The sequence below is a fragment of the Penicillium diatomitis genome, assembly GCF_028827545.1.
Source record: "Penicillium diatomitis strain IBT 30728 chromosome Unknown utg000009l_segment0_segment0, whole genome shotgun sequence".
Classification (NCBI taxonomy): Eukaryota; Fungi; Ascomycota; class Eurotiomycetes; order Eurotiales; family Aspergillaceae; genus Penicillium; species Penicillium diatomitis.
The window spans coordinates 1910700-1927718 of record NW_026623181.1 but is presented as its reverse complement, the minus strand read 5'-3'; the positions used below and the strand labels follow the sequence as shown (position 1 = coordinate 1927718).

Here is a 17019-nt window from a genome sequence, read left to right as displayed (position 1 = left end):
ACTGACTCTCAGAAAGCTCCGGGGAGAGCACACACCGGCCAGGCTGGGCAGTCCACTTGAATTTAAGGCCTCTGGGGAGATTGTTATGGCGTAGGGATGGGTTATGGCGTAGGGCAAAGCATCAGCCACGCCTTGATCGCGGAGAGAGAGAGAGAAAGGGAGAGAGAGAGCTGCGTTGAAAACAGGGTCACGCTTGATGAGCCCTGTGAAGGGACTCTGCACAGAGTGTCTCCACCGACGTCATGAGACCCTGTGTGTTGATGTTCAATTTGGTATGACGAGACTCGAGTCGGCCGCTTTCCAGCAATGTACCATTAGACTTCTACCCTAGACTCAGTGATCGGAACCTTGATGTTTCACATACAATAGTAGGTGCCAGTCTCCAGACATTTCATTGGGCTTGATGCTGTTGTATGTTGGGGCACCACAACATCCGGTGGTTCATACCATCCAAAAAAGGGTTCCACGATGAGTCCTCGCTGCGTGCATGTGGATGTTGCCTGGTACGTAGATCGATGGACTTGAAATGTGTGGCCAGTGGCCACTGGCCAGAATCCGCATCTCGTTCACTACTCTTCATACTGCGCGTCTGTGGTGACGGAGAAAACAAGAGTCAACTGGGCTCATCACGAACTTGTCATCCAGCATCTGTAAGTTTCAGCCTCAGATCCGACGGCTGACTTTCCATACAACGACCGATGTACCCAACATTTCGAGCTCACAATATCCAGAGCAGTTACCCCGAGCGGCATTGACTTTGAATCAGCTCTGGACGCCGGCCGATTCGAGCTTAGACCCGGTCCGTGGTCCAATCGACCGAGTTCGAGGCGTGCCCCTGATTCTTGTTTTCTTCGGCCGCCCAAAGCTTCGATTGGGGTTGTGGCGGTGCACCTGCTCAGGCTTGGCGCTGGCTGAGATCACGATGTCACCGCTCTTTGAGGCATGGGCCCCTTTGCATTCGACTGGGCACAATCGCAATGAATTATCCATGACGAGCATGCAATCGTACCCTAAGCCTGGACTGATATGCAATATTGAGAATGATTCCAGGTTGTACACTGTATGCGCGTCAATTCGTAGGTGGGTTTGAAGTCATAAACCCCGACGTCGATCGAGGAAGCGACTACTGATTCTGGGGCGCCTACTTCGGTCAGCTGACACGACTGAGTTCATCCACCACTATCAAAACATCAGATCTGATCAGCTGCCATCCGAGGGAACCCTCCAGATGGAATACCCCAATAGATCCGCGGTATCGGTTCGTGATCTACTAGAGACAATTTTCAGAGGACAAAGAGCGACTACAACGGCTCGTTCACGGACTGCACCGGATGTGTAAGTGCATTTACCAGACTTTTCGTTCCTGGATGCGGCGGGCGCAGGTGGACATCAACACGTGGAATCACGCGCTCTCCGATAATGATAATAGGCGACATGACTCGCTAATAAACCACTTTCAGCACAACCACTGCTATATGATGTCCTGGCACATCCAAAAGCCAAGAGCCAAGAGCCAAGAGCCAAGAGCCAAGAGACTCTCGAAGAATGAATGTCGCTAACGGCGCTTGGACACCTATATCACGTGAGGTACACTTACCCCCGGAAGAATGACGCAAAGAGGAATTGCCGCTTACCGAGACGGGCAATTGCCGATGAGAGGATCCACTTATTCCCAATGAAAATTGATTTGGGGTGAAAAAGCGGAACAAAGGATCATACAATTTGGTCGATAAGACTGTACCCTAACAGGTGCCAACGTGAATAAATGTCCATTATTGATTTGGAGCCTCGGTTGAAGGGTGGCCCGTGACATCCTGATCCAGCGCTAACCTCTCGCAAGTGAAATAAATCCTCAGGGTCGCCCATTGCAAATTGGACCCGACCTCGTCTGTGCGTTCGAGGCCGCAGCTCTTTCACGTTCTCTTTCCAGCGTGAGACAAGTACAAGTCTTGCGAGCTCTGAGGATTTGACCTTGAAAAATGTCCGCTTCCGATAAGTCTCAGGCTAGGAAGCTGTCGTCTGTCTCACAGACCTATCTTCTGGCTTACAATGTCTTGTGTGCTATAGTATGGCTTCGTGTCTTGACCGGGGTCATCTCAGAGTTGATCTCCTCGGGCCGAAGCACTGATGTGTATGCGTCTCTTGAGCCGTGGACCCGATACGCTCAGACCTTGGCTGCAGCTGAAGTCCTCCACGCCATTTTCGGTAAGTCCCGGGGAGCTTTCAATTTCATGTGGAGCATGGCGAGGACATCATAGTTGACGGGCGTGAAAAGGTATCACTCGCTCACCTGTCTTCACGACCTTCACACAAGCATTTGCTCGCTCCACTCAAGTGTGGGCCGTGAACTATGCGTTCCCGAGGACTACGTCAGTATCATATGCCTATCCGGCTATGATTCTGGCATGGTCCATGGCTGATGTGGTTCGATACTCTTACTTTGCGGTGATGCTGGCCGGGAAGACGAACTCGGGTGTATTGAGATGGCTTCGGTGAGTAGTTGATAGTTTGAGCCTTTCCGCAGTTTGGGCACATTGTCTTCCTCCCCTCCAATACTTCCAGTGCGAAACGGGTGCTTAGGCATCCGAATGTGTCTGCGCCTATGTTCGCTGACAAGGTTTCTAGGTATTCCCTCTTTGTTGTCCTTTATCCAGTCGGAATCAGTTCTGAGTGGTGGTTGATGTACAAATCCACCACAGTCACCGACTGCAATGCGCTCATTGCATTGTATTATTTCTTCCTTGCGCTTTACGGTCCTGGTAAGAGCGAAGTTTTCTTTTCACACTGCATGTGGCCCTTTGTCAACTTGGAAACTTACGAGATGTCCAACCCATAGGATCTGTCATGATGTACAAATACATGCTGAAGCAGAGAAAGAAGGTACTTGCACGAGCGAATTGATCGTGTTCTAGCCGCAAACCTCATCTTGAAGAGCCGTCAAGACTTGAACCCATAATTCGAGCGCCGAAAACAAAGCCCGGTGTCTGGCTAACCTCGCCGCTTCATGAGTCACAGGTCCTAAGAGAGAAAAATCAGAATCTCTCTTGGGCTCTGTGGTCACAGTCCTTTTCAAGGGGTCTGTTTAAGGCCTACTGAACCCTCGACTGATAGAGCTGCCATACGCTGTTAAAATAATCCGGCTTTTCATCCTTTACTTTCTTTAGTAGTCCGTCTGGATAGGCTAATGATATTGATCCCATGTCTTCTGATGGACATAACAAACGAGAGTCGTATACAGAACTGGTCTCATCTTTGCCTCTGGAATATCTGAGTTCAGGATGCATTTCCATGGAAGGGTGTTAGCCTTTGTCTCTCCAGGAATGCTTCTGTCATTAATGACGTGGATGGAGGGACTCGTGGGAACGATGAGGCTGATGGGAATTGACGGCGATGGATCATGATGGATGGGAGCTGATGATGGATGGGAGATGACGATGATGATAGAATAAGTCTCTCATACAGGATGGCTCTACATTTTGTCTTTTCTGCGATGAAAAAACAAAACGTTATGTGTCGATGGGGGAGTTGTGGAAGAAAGGATCGAGAGGCCGGGTTAGTCGAGTACAACGGGCCCATGTCTTGCATGACCCGACAACCCTTCCTCGGCCAAGGTCACCTGATGGGGCTGACGGACTTGACACAGCCATGCGACTCAACCTTACATTGAGTGACACGGTAAGGTAGCCCTGCAGCTATCTTCCTAATGATGAGTCGAAACTGTCAAAGACGCCAGACTGGCAAGTCTTGACCAAGTGAGCCTTGAATCTTGATCCTCTCGTCGACGCGCAGACCAGACTAGTGAGCGCGCAGGAACATGCTCAGAATAATGTTCGCCCCCCTAGCAGTGATTTTATTGTATTTGATGGATCGGCGTCAAGTCTCAACATTGTTGCCCCCAGGCGGCATGCTCTCATGCGCCAAGGTGATGTGGCTGAGCTCACAGGGCGGGATTTAGCAACTCCGAATAATGCCAATGGACGTATCCCAGACACTAAAATGTCTAAGAACGAGAAATTCAGGGCCGAGGTGAATTGCTGATTGGTTTGAATCGTTGGAATGTAGGTCATTGTGAATCCTTTGATAATCGTGGAACTCGAGCAATCCAAACTCAATGTCATGCCAAGCAAATCGAAGACTTGTCAACTCTCAGCACTCCCACTTCTCAAGCCGAAAGGCCCATTCTCTATCATCATGTGGCTTGGCCAGCTCGAACTCGACATAGCGAGCATGTGACCATTCCAATTTGTGAAGAATTGGCCGCCCCATTCGGACCCCTGAAATTCGGCTAGATTGTCGTCCATAATAGAAGAGTTCTCCTGTTCGGAGAGTTCATGCCTTACATATTTTCTGTGCCCATGTCATAGAATGATCTTGGAAGTCTCGTACATCTCTGGCGCCATTCCGCAACGGAGAACATCCCTTGAACTAGGTTAGGCTGCAAGAGGAGGGCCACACCTGATTACAGGCGAGTAGACTTACTCGTAAGCAGCACGGACACGAACCCTTACACGCATTTCCTCGCGCGTAGTGGGTGCCAAGCTCCAGAAATACTGCTGTGTCAACGACTCCCTCGACACCTTCTTCCACACGACATATTTGATATAAACTCCCGGCACAAGGTCAAATTCTCGTTGCTTTCGTTCGTAATAGCCGTAAAAACGTGGGACCGAGGTACACCCTCGCCTCATCAACACTTTGAAAGCCGCGTGTTTCCTGTTCCCCACGCACTTTAGGACGCTGGATCTGTTGCGCAAGCGTGGGTGGATCCGCGGCTTCAGTTCCCACAACCGAGATCCGATAGCAACTCGCATGAATGCTGTCCGCATCAGGTCATCTTGGAGACGGCACAGGAATTACCCAACAGCGGTGGGGGATTCACATCCCATGTCCACTTGTCGCCGGGTCGGAGGGGCTGACCGTTCTGACAACTTCTGTGTGATGGTCCACGTAAACGCAACATCCGTTGGCTGTGATCTAGGCAACGAAAGAGGACGCACTGTGTCGGGTGTTTTTGTGTCAGCAGTGGCGGCCGTGAATGATGGGCCCCCAGCGGTTGAAGCCCGGGGAGATAACGAGCCGGCTGATGGAGCGATTGGGCCCTCGACTTGTGGGGGCGGGGCCGGTGCGGCCGTATATGCGGCGTCAGGATCAGCAAACGGAGTATGAAGTGCATCAGACTCGAGAGAAGTAGTGACCTGAGGAATAATTTCGACAAGAGATGGTTGTACTCTGGATGACCGTTAGAAGGACCACTGACCACTTTCGACGGCGGTCCCTTCCACCTGAATCCACGTGACGCAGCCCAGCCAATCCATGCAATTTCATCTCCAAATCAATCAGTTACCAACTTCGCATCGACGACAGTCTCCAATAATCGTCGCGAAAGAGGACTTTTAAGATCCTGCATCTCCGACGGGAGTCCGCAATATTTCCTCGGCTTGATTACAGCAATGGCGGGATCCGTTTCCATCTTCAGCCACAGATCGCTCGGTTCCCCCCAGTCTCCATCTGTACTCCTTCGAGAACTTTGTTCAAGATGCACCGTTGAAGCTTTGTCCACATTCACGTTTACAGATTTGGACCTTCAATGTCTGCAGGAGCGAATGAATGGAATGGAGGCCAGCGCGTCGCCAATTGGCGTTCATCTCCCTTACTCTTCTGAAAATCTTACCCGTTTTACTTTGCCTTTGACTAAACATATATCTTATTTCGGACAAAAATAATCTGATATTGGTATGAGCATAAGTCAGTCGCCAAATAGCAATCATGATCGGGTCTTCTGTCGCTGGACTCGTACCTCTACGGCCGTCCCCAAACTAGTGCCCGCGAATAATTCAACGCCTTGAAGCTGAAGGATGTTACAGAGGTACACTACATCTGTGGCTTTACACTCCAACGTAATGAGCGTCCAGTCTTTTTCTGAGCAGATGTTTCCTCAGTGTTGTGTCTTTTCGAACAGAGTCTTCAGTTATGCCCATGAATATTGTACAATCGTGCAATCGTGAGCAATACGAAAGTTTTCAATGATTCAGTAAAGCTTGATCGGTTGCCTTGACGACTCTCAAAAGAAGGGATCAAAGTGACATGTACGGATCTTATGAAATCAACGCAGTCTCAATTACCTACGACAGCATTCGGCTCTCTGTCCGACGATCCATCATCAAGTGGCAAATTTGAGAATTGAAGATGAAACATGAAACATCCAAGACTTGGCCCCATGACGATCGCGTTGCTGCAGTTACTTATTTTCTCTCTTGCATATCGACAACCACGGCCTCCGCGACCCACTTCAACCTCCCATAACCTCAGCACTCGAGATCTTCAAGTCGCTTCTGGGACTGCCACTCGGCGCGGGCGGAATTCGATAGACAGATACGACTCACCTCGATCTACGACTTCGGCTCTGCTTGACCTATGCACAAGAAGACTTTTACGGAAGATTGAGATTGGGGCCTATTCATCAATGAAATGTGGAGCTCAGCGCGCATACAGTTACGCCATAGCCGTCTACTTCAGCTAAGAGAAGCGAAAGCCTTCTTGAAAGATGCAGAATCTGATACACTGATCTGCAAAGAACCCCGAACAGACCCGAGCCTCACCAGTAATGGGTAAGTCATTCTCTGACAGAGATTGTCGATCATGCAGACGATCATCTTCGTTTCAAAATTGGAAGCAGAGCGAGGATGGCTCCCTCCGACAAATATAAAGACCTGACTTTGTCTCGTCATTTCTCAGCGAGCATCCCCAATAAAAGAGGATTCTCTGTTCGAAATTTCACCATCGATTTCGATTCAAATTGTCATCGCAATGCATGCAACGGGGGTCTTGCTTCTGGCCCTTGTTGGGCTTGTTCCGGCTTCCGGCATATGAATTGCCGTCTCATCTTAAAGAGCTTTATCAACAGCACGAGGTATGGCAATCGACCGCCTTCGACAATACCTAGGTAACCATAACACACTAAGCTAATCTCAGGTTCTAGGGTGGAAAATTTAATAATATCCTTCAGTCTGGTTTCAGCGATGGAGAATCTGGCAAAGCCGATATCGCCGACTGTGGTGACACTCACGATGCTATTTTCTTGCACACCCAGTCGGGCAATGGTGCATACACCGACATGGACATCGACTGCGACGGTGTCGACAACAGTGCCGGTGCATGCTCGAATGACCCAAGTGGGCAAGGACAGACTGCATTTCAAGACGAAGTCAAGAAGCTTGGAATTTCAGACTTGAACGCAAACGTGCACCCTTATGTTGTCTTTGGCAAGGTCGGTGGAAATTCTACCTTTGACCCCCACAAAGGTATGGCATTAAGCCTCTCAGCGTAATGGCCGTGATTTGCAATGGAGAGTTGGTGAGTCCATGGCTCTTCAGATATACACTTTAATTACAATACCATCTTCTCTAACATCAGTGAGTCTCAAGCACTATGGGATTTGGGGAGAGACCAACGGAGGGGACTTGGTCGGAGAATCCTCCCTTTCCATGGCAAAGCTCTGCTTCCCAGAAGAGCACCTCAACCGCGACCGTGGCCACGATATAAAGGACGTCATGTACATTGGATTCAGCGGCAAGAATGCCGTCCCCAGAAAATCCGCAAACTGGCATGCCCTCGATGGCCAAGCTTTCGAGAAAAGCCTCAAGGCTATCGGTGATAGTCCTGTTGCCAAATTCTCCGCTTCCCTCGAGGACTCTTCAACTCCAACTCCCGGAAACGGGTCGAAGAGTGCCTCCGCCTCATTCAAGACTACTCCAACTCCAACTCCAACAAGTAAAAATTCGAGCGCTTCTATTGCTCGCCGTGGCAAGCACCGATCCACAAAGGACAAGACACGGGATCGCCGTCATCACAGCGCTACTTCGGGCTATTATTCCACCACGACGCCTGCGACTCACACACCGAGTCACCGTCCTTCGCACACTAGCCGCCCGATCACCAGCTCGGCACCTGTGAGCAGTCACACCCCGGCCAAAACACCTGCTGCCACTCCTTCGTCGACTGGTATACCCTCTTTCACACGTGTACCTTCGTCTCGGAAAAGATTTGTTTGAGGGGTTACGGTCTGGTGAGAAGAAATGGTGAGAAGAAAGTATAGATGGTTACAGTGATGTTTAAGATCGATGATGCTCTCCAAACGTTTGTACAATTTGTTGTTAGTTATGTGATAGACTGCTTTCTTTGTTTGGAAAATTCGACAAAAAATTCCGAAACTCTCGAAATGGATGGGAAAGTGTATATTCGAGTTGCAGGAAAGTATTAAGAATATCAACTATTTTCTTGTCATAGAGCTCACAGCTTGGATGATATTACATTCAGAAAAGTCGAAAGCACTCCAGAAAATATTTCTGCAGGTGGGTGTTGAAGATTTTCCGTCCCAGTACCTAGGTATGAACTACCTACCTTCAGGGTTGAAGAAATTGAGTTCTATTGAGGGTAAGATTTCCCCCACCGTGAACCTAAATATCCGGCTTTTAGGTTCACACAGCCTGAGGTCTTAAGATGGAATCTACATTTTTGTAAGAGACGAAAGATTGAAAGATCATTCAAGGCGTAAATTGATGCTCATGACAGGCACGGCCAGACCGACGCCGGTGTTGTTCTATTCTATATGCAGAGAAAAATTCGCCATCCTTGCCAGGTATTTGTATAACCAGACCATCTTCCAACGACGCCAATGATGCAGTAACATAACTTGAACCAGAGGGATGGATAGTCAAAAAAAAATTCGGAAACCCCAAAGACATGAGATGCCGCGAAAGCATGACATTCAAGAAATAGAGGGTCGAGAAACTTCGACAGGTGTGATTTATGCGTTCTCGGCGTGCTGCATCTCTCGATCCTTGCGACCAGTAGAAGTCTCCGCAGGTTGCCACTCCGAGCTCTGCTGAGGGAACTCGTACTTGCTGCTCTTCCAGGGAGCAACCTTGTGAACGTACATGTAGTCGAGCTCTTCAAGGGTACGGCCCTTGCCCTCGATCACAAAGAAGTAAATAACAAAGATGCCGACAAGGAGACAACCAGCAAAGACGTAGCCATAGGCAAAGTCAATCGCACCGGTGATGAAAGGGGTGAAGAACGAGATGAGGAAGTTCCATGCCCAGTTGGAGGCTGTGGCGAGAGCCATACCCTTGGCACGATACTTGGACGGGAAAAGCTCGGCAACGATGGCCCAAACCATGGGACCCCAGGTCATGGCGTACGCGGCGATGAAAAGGCAGGTCACAACGATCATGCCCTTACCCACTCCTGGAGTGTTCTCGGGGTGGGCGACATCGAGCGCAAAGTGACCCAGAGAGGCGAAGATCATGAACATGATGAACATCCACCCGGCACCGAACATGAGAGACTTGCGACGACCGAAGTTTTCGACGACGTATAGACCACCGAAGGTAGTTCCAAAGTTGACGGCGCCAAGGATCACCTGGGTGACGAAGCTGTCGGAGATACCGGCACCTTGGAAAATGGTTGTACCCTAAAAGCAAAAATCACAAGGATTAGAACGAATTTCCGGAAACAATGGGTTTTAGGGACCATGAAATATCGGTATACTCACATAATAGAAGAAGTAGTTGGCACCGGTCAGCTGCTGCAGACTTTGAAGAGCCATGCCCAAGGCAATGCGATAGAACATCCGGGGCGCGGTGATGAACTCGTGCCAGACCTGCTGCTCCGTCTCCATCTCAAATTGCTCACGAATCTCCTCGAGTTCCTCCAGAATACGGACGTGGTTTTCAGGCACACCGTACAACTTGGCCAGTGTTCTCTGGGCACGATCAACCTTGCCATGGCGGAAGTCGTAGCGAGGGCTCTCGGGGAAGAAAAGCATACCACCTCCCAGGACGAGGGCAAAGAGGAAAGTGAGGCCCAGAGTGATCCGCCACTGAGCTGTGCCATGCAGTGTGTGTGTACCCAGGTTGATGCAGTAGGCGAGAAAGATACCCAAGGTGACGAAGAGCTGATAGCAGCAGATCATGGCTCCACGGATGTGACGAGGCGAACTCTCACCCTGGTACATGGGTACGAGCAAGGAGCAACCACCAACTCCCAGACCAGTGACCCAACGACCGACGACCATCTGCCACCAGTGGCCATATGGTGTGGAAATCTGAACAATCAAGCCAATATTGAGCACAATGCACCACACGGTAATAGAGTATTTCCGGCCCAATTTGTCTGCGACAGGAGCGGCGCACAGTGCACCGATCAAAGTACCGATGGAAAGCAAGCCGACAATCAGTCCGGACCGGGTATTGCTGAATTTGTAATCACCATTTCCGGTCATTTCGCCATACCGTCGCAGATAGTTGCTCATAGCCTGGAAGCCTGAGATTTGACCAGTATCGTAACCAAAGAGCAGACCGCCCATGGAGACAAAAAGCGCCATCACCAACGAACGAGCGGTCACGCGGGGGATGGGGGTGTCCACGCCGGCCACAGGGCGGACAGGCTTTCCGCCTGTGTAGTTGTCGACCATGGAGGCATCGGTGCTTGAAGAGGCACTGGCGTAGCTCGTGGGGAGACCGGCCATAGCGATGTTCTCCCCATGATGGGCACTCGACTCGTGACCCATTGTGATGAAATGACGGGTGGAGGGGAGGAGGAATCGTTTGTTGATGTTATGTGAGGGATAGAATCAACCTCAGGCCAAATAGTGATCGACTGACACAACAATAGCCCACTTCAATGCTTAAAAATGAGTGCGTTTAGTGGTTCAAAGAAATGAATGATCTTGATGGTCCACGCTGGCGGATGGATGAACTTCTCGAATCGAGAAAGTGAACGACAAGGCCCTTTTGTAATAAGCCAGCAACCCGAGCTGATCCGCCCAAATCACACATCACATGGGTTCCTAAACCGGCGGCGCAGAGAATTTCCTTTCCTCAAGTCGTGCTCATTCGTGGGGAAGTCCACTTTGCGGGACACGCATCGGGGGAGTGCCAATGCCGCGACAAGATTCTTCATGCCTCCGTTTCGAGTGCCGGTTCGCCTAGCGAGACAATGACGACGTTCGAGCACAAGAGTTGTCCCCAGGACCCCAGCCAAACATGATTCGATGCATGTGGGGGAAAGTGGGCATCCACCAAGGGGAAAGAAGAATTCGTCAGAGGTCAAAGGCTGGACAAGGAAGAGATCAGACAAGGTCCACGGCTGGAACTATCGGACCCTATCGGCCGCTGATGGGATTCACCGATTGGCGCACCATGGGTGATTGAGACCTGGCGGACAATCTGATTTGTTCGTATCATCCTCACTTGTCCTCTTTTGGATTGTTGCGTGGTTGTGTCGTCGGTTGTGCAACAGTGGCGATCGGCTTCTTTGCAGGCAGCCACGCCGAGAGATGACGTGGCTCGGCTTCGGCATCGGGACCTTCAATCGGCTGGGCTTCAGGTTCCCCGAGATCTCATTTTTCGGCCGGGCCAGAGATATAATTCCACTTCTCCAGACCCCAGACGGTCGACTTCTCTCACATCGGGGCAAACTGGAGTACTCTCCATAGTCGATAGTCCGTAGTCCATACTCCATAGTCCATGCACTTCCACCGTCTGACCAAGTAGCCCAACACAACCGCCGGCATGATCCCGACGTTCGGGCAGACAATGCGGATTTCTAATCGTGCCGAAGCCTTCCGTACCCGAGACTCGGATGAGCCAACCAGTTCTCGGCAACGGCATAGCGTCAGGAGTGGAAAGTCCACTTGGCTCGCTTCGCACGGCGGAACCACAAATATGATGTCAATCCTGGATGCACCTTTCCCATCAAGCCTGTTGTGCGAGACTAGGATTGGTTCAACGTTTAACTGGACACAATGTCGAGGGAAAGGACTCGCGAAGCGCCTTCCCCCCCTTCTATCAACGTGTAGATGGAACTGAAGGAGCAAGGTGGTTGACGACAGATATTGGCTTCAGTTGATGTTTCAGTAACCTTTAGCAGTCTCTGCTTGTCTCAACACTGAAGAATTCGTCTCCACCTTTATTCACTCCGTTGACCTTTGGAGCCTGTCAAAAAACACTTATTTGCTGCCCCACCCTCTAGCAAATAATTGCAAAAGAATAACACATTTCGCTATACACCACCATGACTAAGCTTGCATTTTTTACGGAACCGTGGGAATAGAAACTCAGCACGAGAATTTTCCATGGCGGCTTCGCCCATCCGTGGCGGCGCCACACCCGCGCCGCGACCAGTACCTGGCGACGTCATCCATTTTTCTGGCCCAGGCGGTGGCCTGGCCTTGAAGTTCCTCACTGGAGGAATCATCATGAACGTTCGCTGGACCAGTGGACAATCACCCAATCTCCCAACCTTGCACGTTCTCGTGGTACCTGTTCATGATCTCAAAAGATACTGGGAGTTGACTGTATCAATCACTTTCATCTTTCTGCCGCCTAGCCTGAGCTCCGTTAACAACCATATCCATTGCAGTTGGAGATGGAATACCTACGTAGGTCCTGTTTGATGATATATATGGGGCACATGCGACCGTAGCATCACGACCGCATCCATTCGCAGGTACTTCCAGTAAAATCAACCTCATACCTGACATTCATACAATTGCAGTTCATGTTTTAAATCGTCCGCCAATCAGCCCAATTAAGAGTGAATGTAGTCGAGGACCTTCGGCGTGTCCAGTTAGAAGGCATTCATCTTCAATAGATAGATTAGGTTAGGAGCCCGATACTGCATACCTTAGTACCTGGACGGGAACAATTGAAAGGTTTAGGTTTCCGACGATCTACCTACTGCAGGGCTGAGGTGATTGTTTTTAGTACCTCGAAAGTCCAGATCCTAGGTTTGTCTCGAACACATGATTCAAACTACGAGCCCTGATGAAAATGGCTTGGAAGCATCGTCAAACAGACAGAGTCATGTAGGTGATGCGTTTGTTCGATGGTTTAACAATGTATCACTGTGCTTCTGTCGAAGTAGTGGACGACTTCCAGGTAAACAACGAACTGAGCGAGTCCCGAGCCCACTCTGTCCATTTCCGGTCCCGAGAGGTTCCCTCTTACTAAACCATTCACCTTATTAGTGATGAAGTCCATTCCGAGTCGGATCCATCAAGCCTGTAGCAAGATCCAGTCCAAGAATTAATCAAGCAAGATTTGGTTAAGAGAGTGCCTGTTGCCGAGGCTCCGCATCTACGTGCCTCATCAATTCAGGCCACTGATCGCTCAGCGTAGCGTAGACTGAGGACAGAACCTCAACATCCACGGTCGGAGAGAAGAGGCCGAACCCAGAGACGTCCATGAGAATCCGGATATCGAGTCAGGGGATTTAGTAGATTCTGCAAAGACACTCGGCACCATATTCCATAATCTTACCTCCCCACTTCCTGCACAATGCGGCCGAGTCGGATGGCTGAGTGTGGAAAGGGCAAGAAGGAGAGACCTTACGAGCCATCATACGGTGCTTAGTTTGCCCAGCGATCGAGAGTTGCGCGCGGTGGATTTTTGATGAGATACAGCTACGGTAGGGGCAGCTGTATCGTGTGTGAGAGGGATGAGGAGTGAGATTGCTACTGGGGAGAGATTCTGTCTAGGCTACGGACTGCGGTGTGCGGCAGTATCACATGCCATACAAACAAATTTTCGACCGTTGAATCTGGCGACCGGCCGAAGGAAGTGCATCAATCATGCATAGCTCCGGTACCGACCAGAGGGTTCCAAGTCCAAGCACTCTTTCCCATTCCGCGAACTCGTCGGCCCCAAATTGGGAGGTGTGTCTCGCCATGATCACGGAAATGGGAACACAATGTTCTCCTGATAGGTAGGATCGCAATTGGGCTCTTCAACTCCACATGTGCGATGACAGGAGAGATAGATGATGCGCCACCTAATCCAGATGTTGATGTCTGAAGCGGGATCGATGTATTCGCCAATATTGATGGAAGTACCGCTTCAGGACGATCGGGAATGTCAGCTTCATCAACTTCTGGGTGGTATCCAAGATACACTTGAGCATAAAATGCCATGACACTACCCGGTGGCAAGAGATTCATTCTCGGCTGCTGTTGATCGATCGACGACTGTTAGTCCATGTGCAATTGACTCGGCACAAATCGCTCGGACATCGTTGTGTCTCCGTGAATCAATATCTCCGGCCATCACGGGATGGAAGTGATGGCCCTTGACGAGAGAAGCAAAGGGCACCTCCGTCTTCCCCGCGCACGATCGATCGCGGAGGGGAGGCTAGCCGAATCCGACCAGCTTGATCTGTCTTCGAGGACACGAGCGAAGAATTGTTGGATGCAGAATCAGCCACAAGTGTGCGGACTGGACCGCACTAAGTCAGTGACTGATGAGTAAAAGGCCACGGCGCCTGAAATGCGACGCTCTTCCCCTCACGCAATCCCTGTCAGGGTGGATCCGAGTCTTCACGCTCTCCCGCGTCTCCGCTTCCTCTCCTCGTTCCTTGACGAGTTTCCCCGGATTTCATAATTCCGGGGCCTCGCCTCCAGATCACCCTTATTGGCGGGCTGACAATCTTCCTGGCGGACACATTCCCGTCACCTCATCAGCTACGTGAGGTCTGAGCACTGCCGCAATTCGTCACAAGCGAAGAGTCTAATCGAACACTTTGGGACCTGGTCCAACCTCGGAGTCCATGCTCTAGCCCCAAACGGGCGTCGTGGCTGCTCCACGGTCCCCACATGCAAAGTCCTTAAATGACCTTGTCCACTTTGAGAATAGTCGAATTAGCTTGCTGCGATGTCTGACTTCTTCTCGAGGAGCCCAGCAATTGAGGCGGAAATAGCCCTCTTTCACGACGGGGCGCTCTCCGCGTTTGATCCCCCACTACTATGGGACAGGTCTCGGATCGAGACGGCGTTGCGACCTCACTAGCTACTTTCGGCCATGAAGAACTGACTGCAAAGTCCTTAAAAGCTACTGGTCCCGCGGATGTGTAGACAGCGGGTTCCATTAGTTTCTGCAGGATTATACCGCGCTTTCACAAGTCCGCTGCTCCCCATGTTGTACTCATCGGCGATAGTGCTGTTGGCTGGGTTGGCCGCGGCACAAGTGGCCGAATACGGCCAGTGTGGTGGAAAAGGCTGGACCGGCGCCACTACGTGCCAGTCTCCATACACATGTCAATACCAAAATGACTGGTACAGTCAGTGCTTGCCAGGTATGTTCAGTCGAATTCGAAACATATTTCGATTATCCCTCTCAACTTACACAATTGGGTGTTTGAAAAGGCACCGGCTCGGGCAGCACCACGACGACCACAACCACCCAGTTGACCACGACAACAACTTCGGTCAAGTCAACCACTACTGCGCCACCCAAGACCACAACTACCACCTCAGGGCCAGTGTCCACCTCTACCGTCTTCCCCCACACCAATGGTCTGAACTTCACCATTGACGGCGAGACCAGCTACTTTGCTGGAACCAACTCGTACTGGATCGGTTTCCTGACCAACAATGCCGATGTCGATTTGGTAATGCAACATTTGAGCTCTTCGGGCTTGCGTATCCTGCGCGTCTGGGGTTTCAATGACGTGAACAACCTTCCAGGTACCGGGACCGTCTGGTTCCAGCACCTGACCAGCAGCGGCGCCACGATCAACACCGGTGCCGATGGCCTTCAACGTTTGGACTATGTCGTCTCGTCCGCTGAAAAGCACGGCATCAAGTTGATTATCAACTTTGTCAACAACTGGTCCGACTATGGTGGCATCAATGCTTATGTCAATGCCTTTGGCGGCAGCGCCACCACGTGGTATACAAACACCGTTGCCCAGACCACCTATCAGGCTTACATCAAGGCGGTGGTCTCGCGCTATATTTCTTCGCCAGCAATCTTTGCCTGGGAGCTGGCCAATGAACCTCGCTGCAAGGGCTGCGACACTTCTGTCATCTACGATTGGGCCAAGGCGACCAGTGCATATATCAAAGGTCTGGACCCGAAACACATGGTGACTCTGGGTGACGGTAAGTCTTCTTTGTTCCTTCTATCGCATTGAAAAACCAAGAGCCACAAGCGTGGCCTATGGTTCTTGTGAAATCGAACGATTCCCTCTGACCTTTTACATAGAGGGCTTCGGTCTTACCACCGATAGCGACGGCAGCTATCCTTTCTCGTTTGACGAAGGTTTAGATTTCTCAAAGAACCTGGCGATTCCCACAATCGACTTCGGTACTCTTCATCTATACCCATCTAGCTGTAAGTTGTTTGATGGCCTGGGATTTTCCTTTTGTTTTTTTTTTCTTATTTACACTTCGCCGGGACATACCAAAACATGCGTTTGGCGTATCTGGTCTTTTTGGCTTGTTTGTTTACCAGGCACCGCCGCTGTCATAACGGCCCGTCATCATTCATCACGAATCGATATTCAACCAGCCCTGCTAACATAATCACCACTCATATAGGGGGCACATCCACCGACTGGGGAAACCTCTGGATTAAAGCCCACGGCGATGCCTGCGTCGCAGCCGGCAAGCCCTGTCTCCTCGAGGAATACGGCTACCCCTCCAACCACTGCAGCATCGAAGCACCCTGGCAGGCGACCGCACTCCACACAAAGGGTATCGCGGGTGACTTGTTCTGGCAGTATGGGGACACCTTAAGCAGTGGTCAGACCTCTGACGACGGGAACACCATCTACTATGGAACGAGTGACTTTACATGTCTGGTAACGGATCATGTTGCCGCTATCTAGGGGGTAAGCTAAACTGTGGACTGATAGAAATGTTGGTTTTGCGGACAGCTAGAAGTGTCAGATCGGAAATGAGAATTACAATTCAAGAATTTGTGAAATGAGTCTGGTCTCTTCGGTTTTGCTTTTCACAGTCCTCGAATCCTCGTACTGGATGCTGGGGGCAAGGATGTCATACCGCTGTCAACGCTGTCTGTCAATGCCACGGATGTTATCCAGTCACTCCATTCCTTACCTGCATTTCTACACTCTTAGTCATATTTTGTATCGTCCCGGGGTTGACACGTGGCAGACATTTGTAGTCGTAAGCCACTGAACGTCTCAAATGTGGAGTACAATGGTATCCAAGAATGGTGT

General features: G+C 50.6%; 5 protein-coding genes across 5 annotated transcripts; 3 read left to right on the top strand and 2 right to left on the bottom strand.

Annotated features, from left to right (window-relative positions):
• Positions 1-1979: 1979 nt before the first annotated feature.
• Positions 1980-2901, top strand: N7539_007074 (protein tyrosine phosphatase-like domain-containing protein; the record flags this gene model as incomplete). Its single annotated transcript, XM_056936675.1, has 4 exons — positions 1980-2205; positions 2276-2492; positions 2626-2759; positions 2837-2901. The coding sequence occupies 4 exons, from the start codon at positions 1980-1982 to the stop codon at positions 2899-2901; spliced, it is 642 nt and encodes a 213-aa protein (XP_056788610.1).
• A 1457-nt stretch (positions 2902-4358) lies between these two features.
• N7539_007073 (uncharacterized protein) lies at positions 4359-4826 on the bottom strand (the record flags this gene model as incomplete). The annotated part of the gene is made up of 2 exons (XM_056936674.1): positions 4359-4425; positions 4480-4826. The coding sequence occupies 2 exons, from the start codon at positions 4824-4826 to the stop codon at positions 4359-4361; spliced, it is 414 nt and encodes a 137-aa protein (XP_056788609.1).
• A 1985-nt stretch (positions 4827-6811) lies between these two features.
• Positions 6812-8000, top strand: N7539_007072 (glycoside hydrolase family 75 protein; the record flags this gene model as incomplete). The annotated part of the gene is made up of 3 exons (XM_056936673.1): positions 6812-6910; positions 6980-7267; positions 7323-8000. Coding segments are annotated over 3 exons (1065 nt in total), but the record flags the coding sequence as incomplete, so codon positions are not given.
• Positions 8001-8806: 806 nt separating this feature from the next.
• N7539_007071 (sugar porter family MFS transporter) lies at positions 8807-10570 on the bottom strand (the record flags this gene model as incomplete). The annotated part of the gene is made up of 2 exons (XM_056936672.1): positions 8807-9472; positions 9554-10570. The coding sequence occupies 2 exons, from the start codon at positions 10568-10570 to the stop codon at positions 8807-8809; spliced, it is 1683 nt and encodes a 560-aa protein (XP_056788607.1).
• A 4399-nt stretch (positions 10571-14969) lies between these two features.
• N7539_007070 (mannan endo-1-4-beta-mannosidase F) lies at positions 14970-16665 on the top strand (the record flags this gene model as incomplete). Its single annotated transcript, XM_056936671.1, has 4 exons — positions 14970-15129; positions 15200-15937; positions 16041-16169; positions 16376-16665. 4 exons carry the CDS (start codon positions 14970-14972, stop codon positions 16663-16665), a joined length of 1317 nt encoding a protein of 438 aa, XP_056788606.1.
• Between the last annotated feature and the right edge of the window lie 354 nt (positions 16666-17019).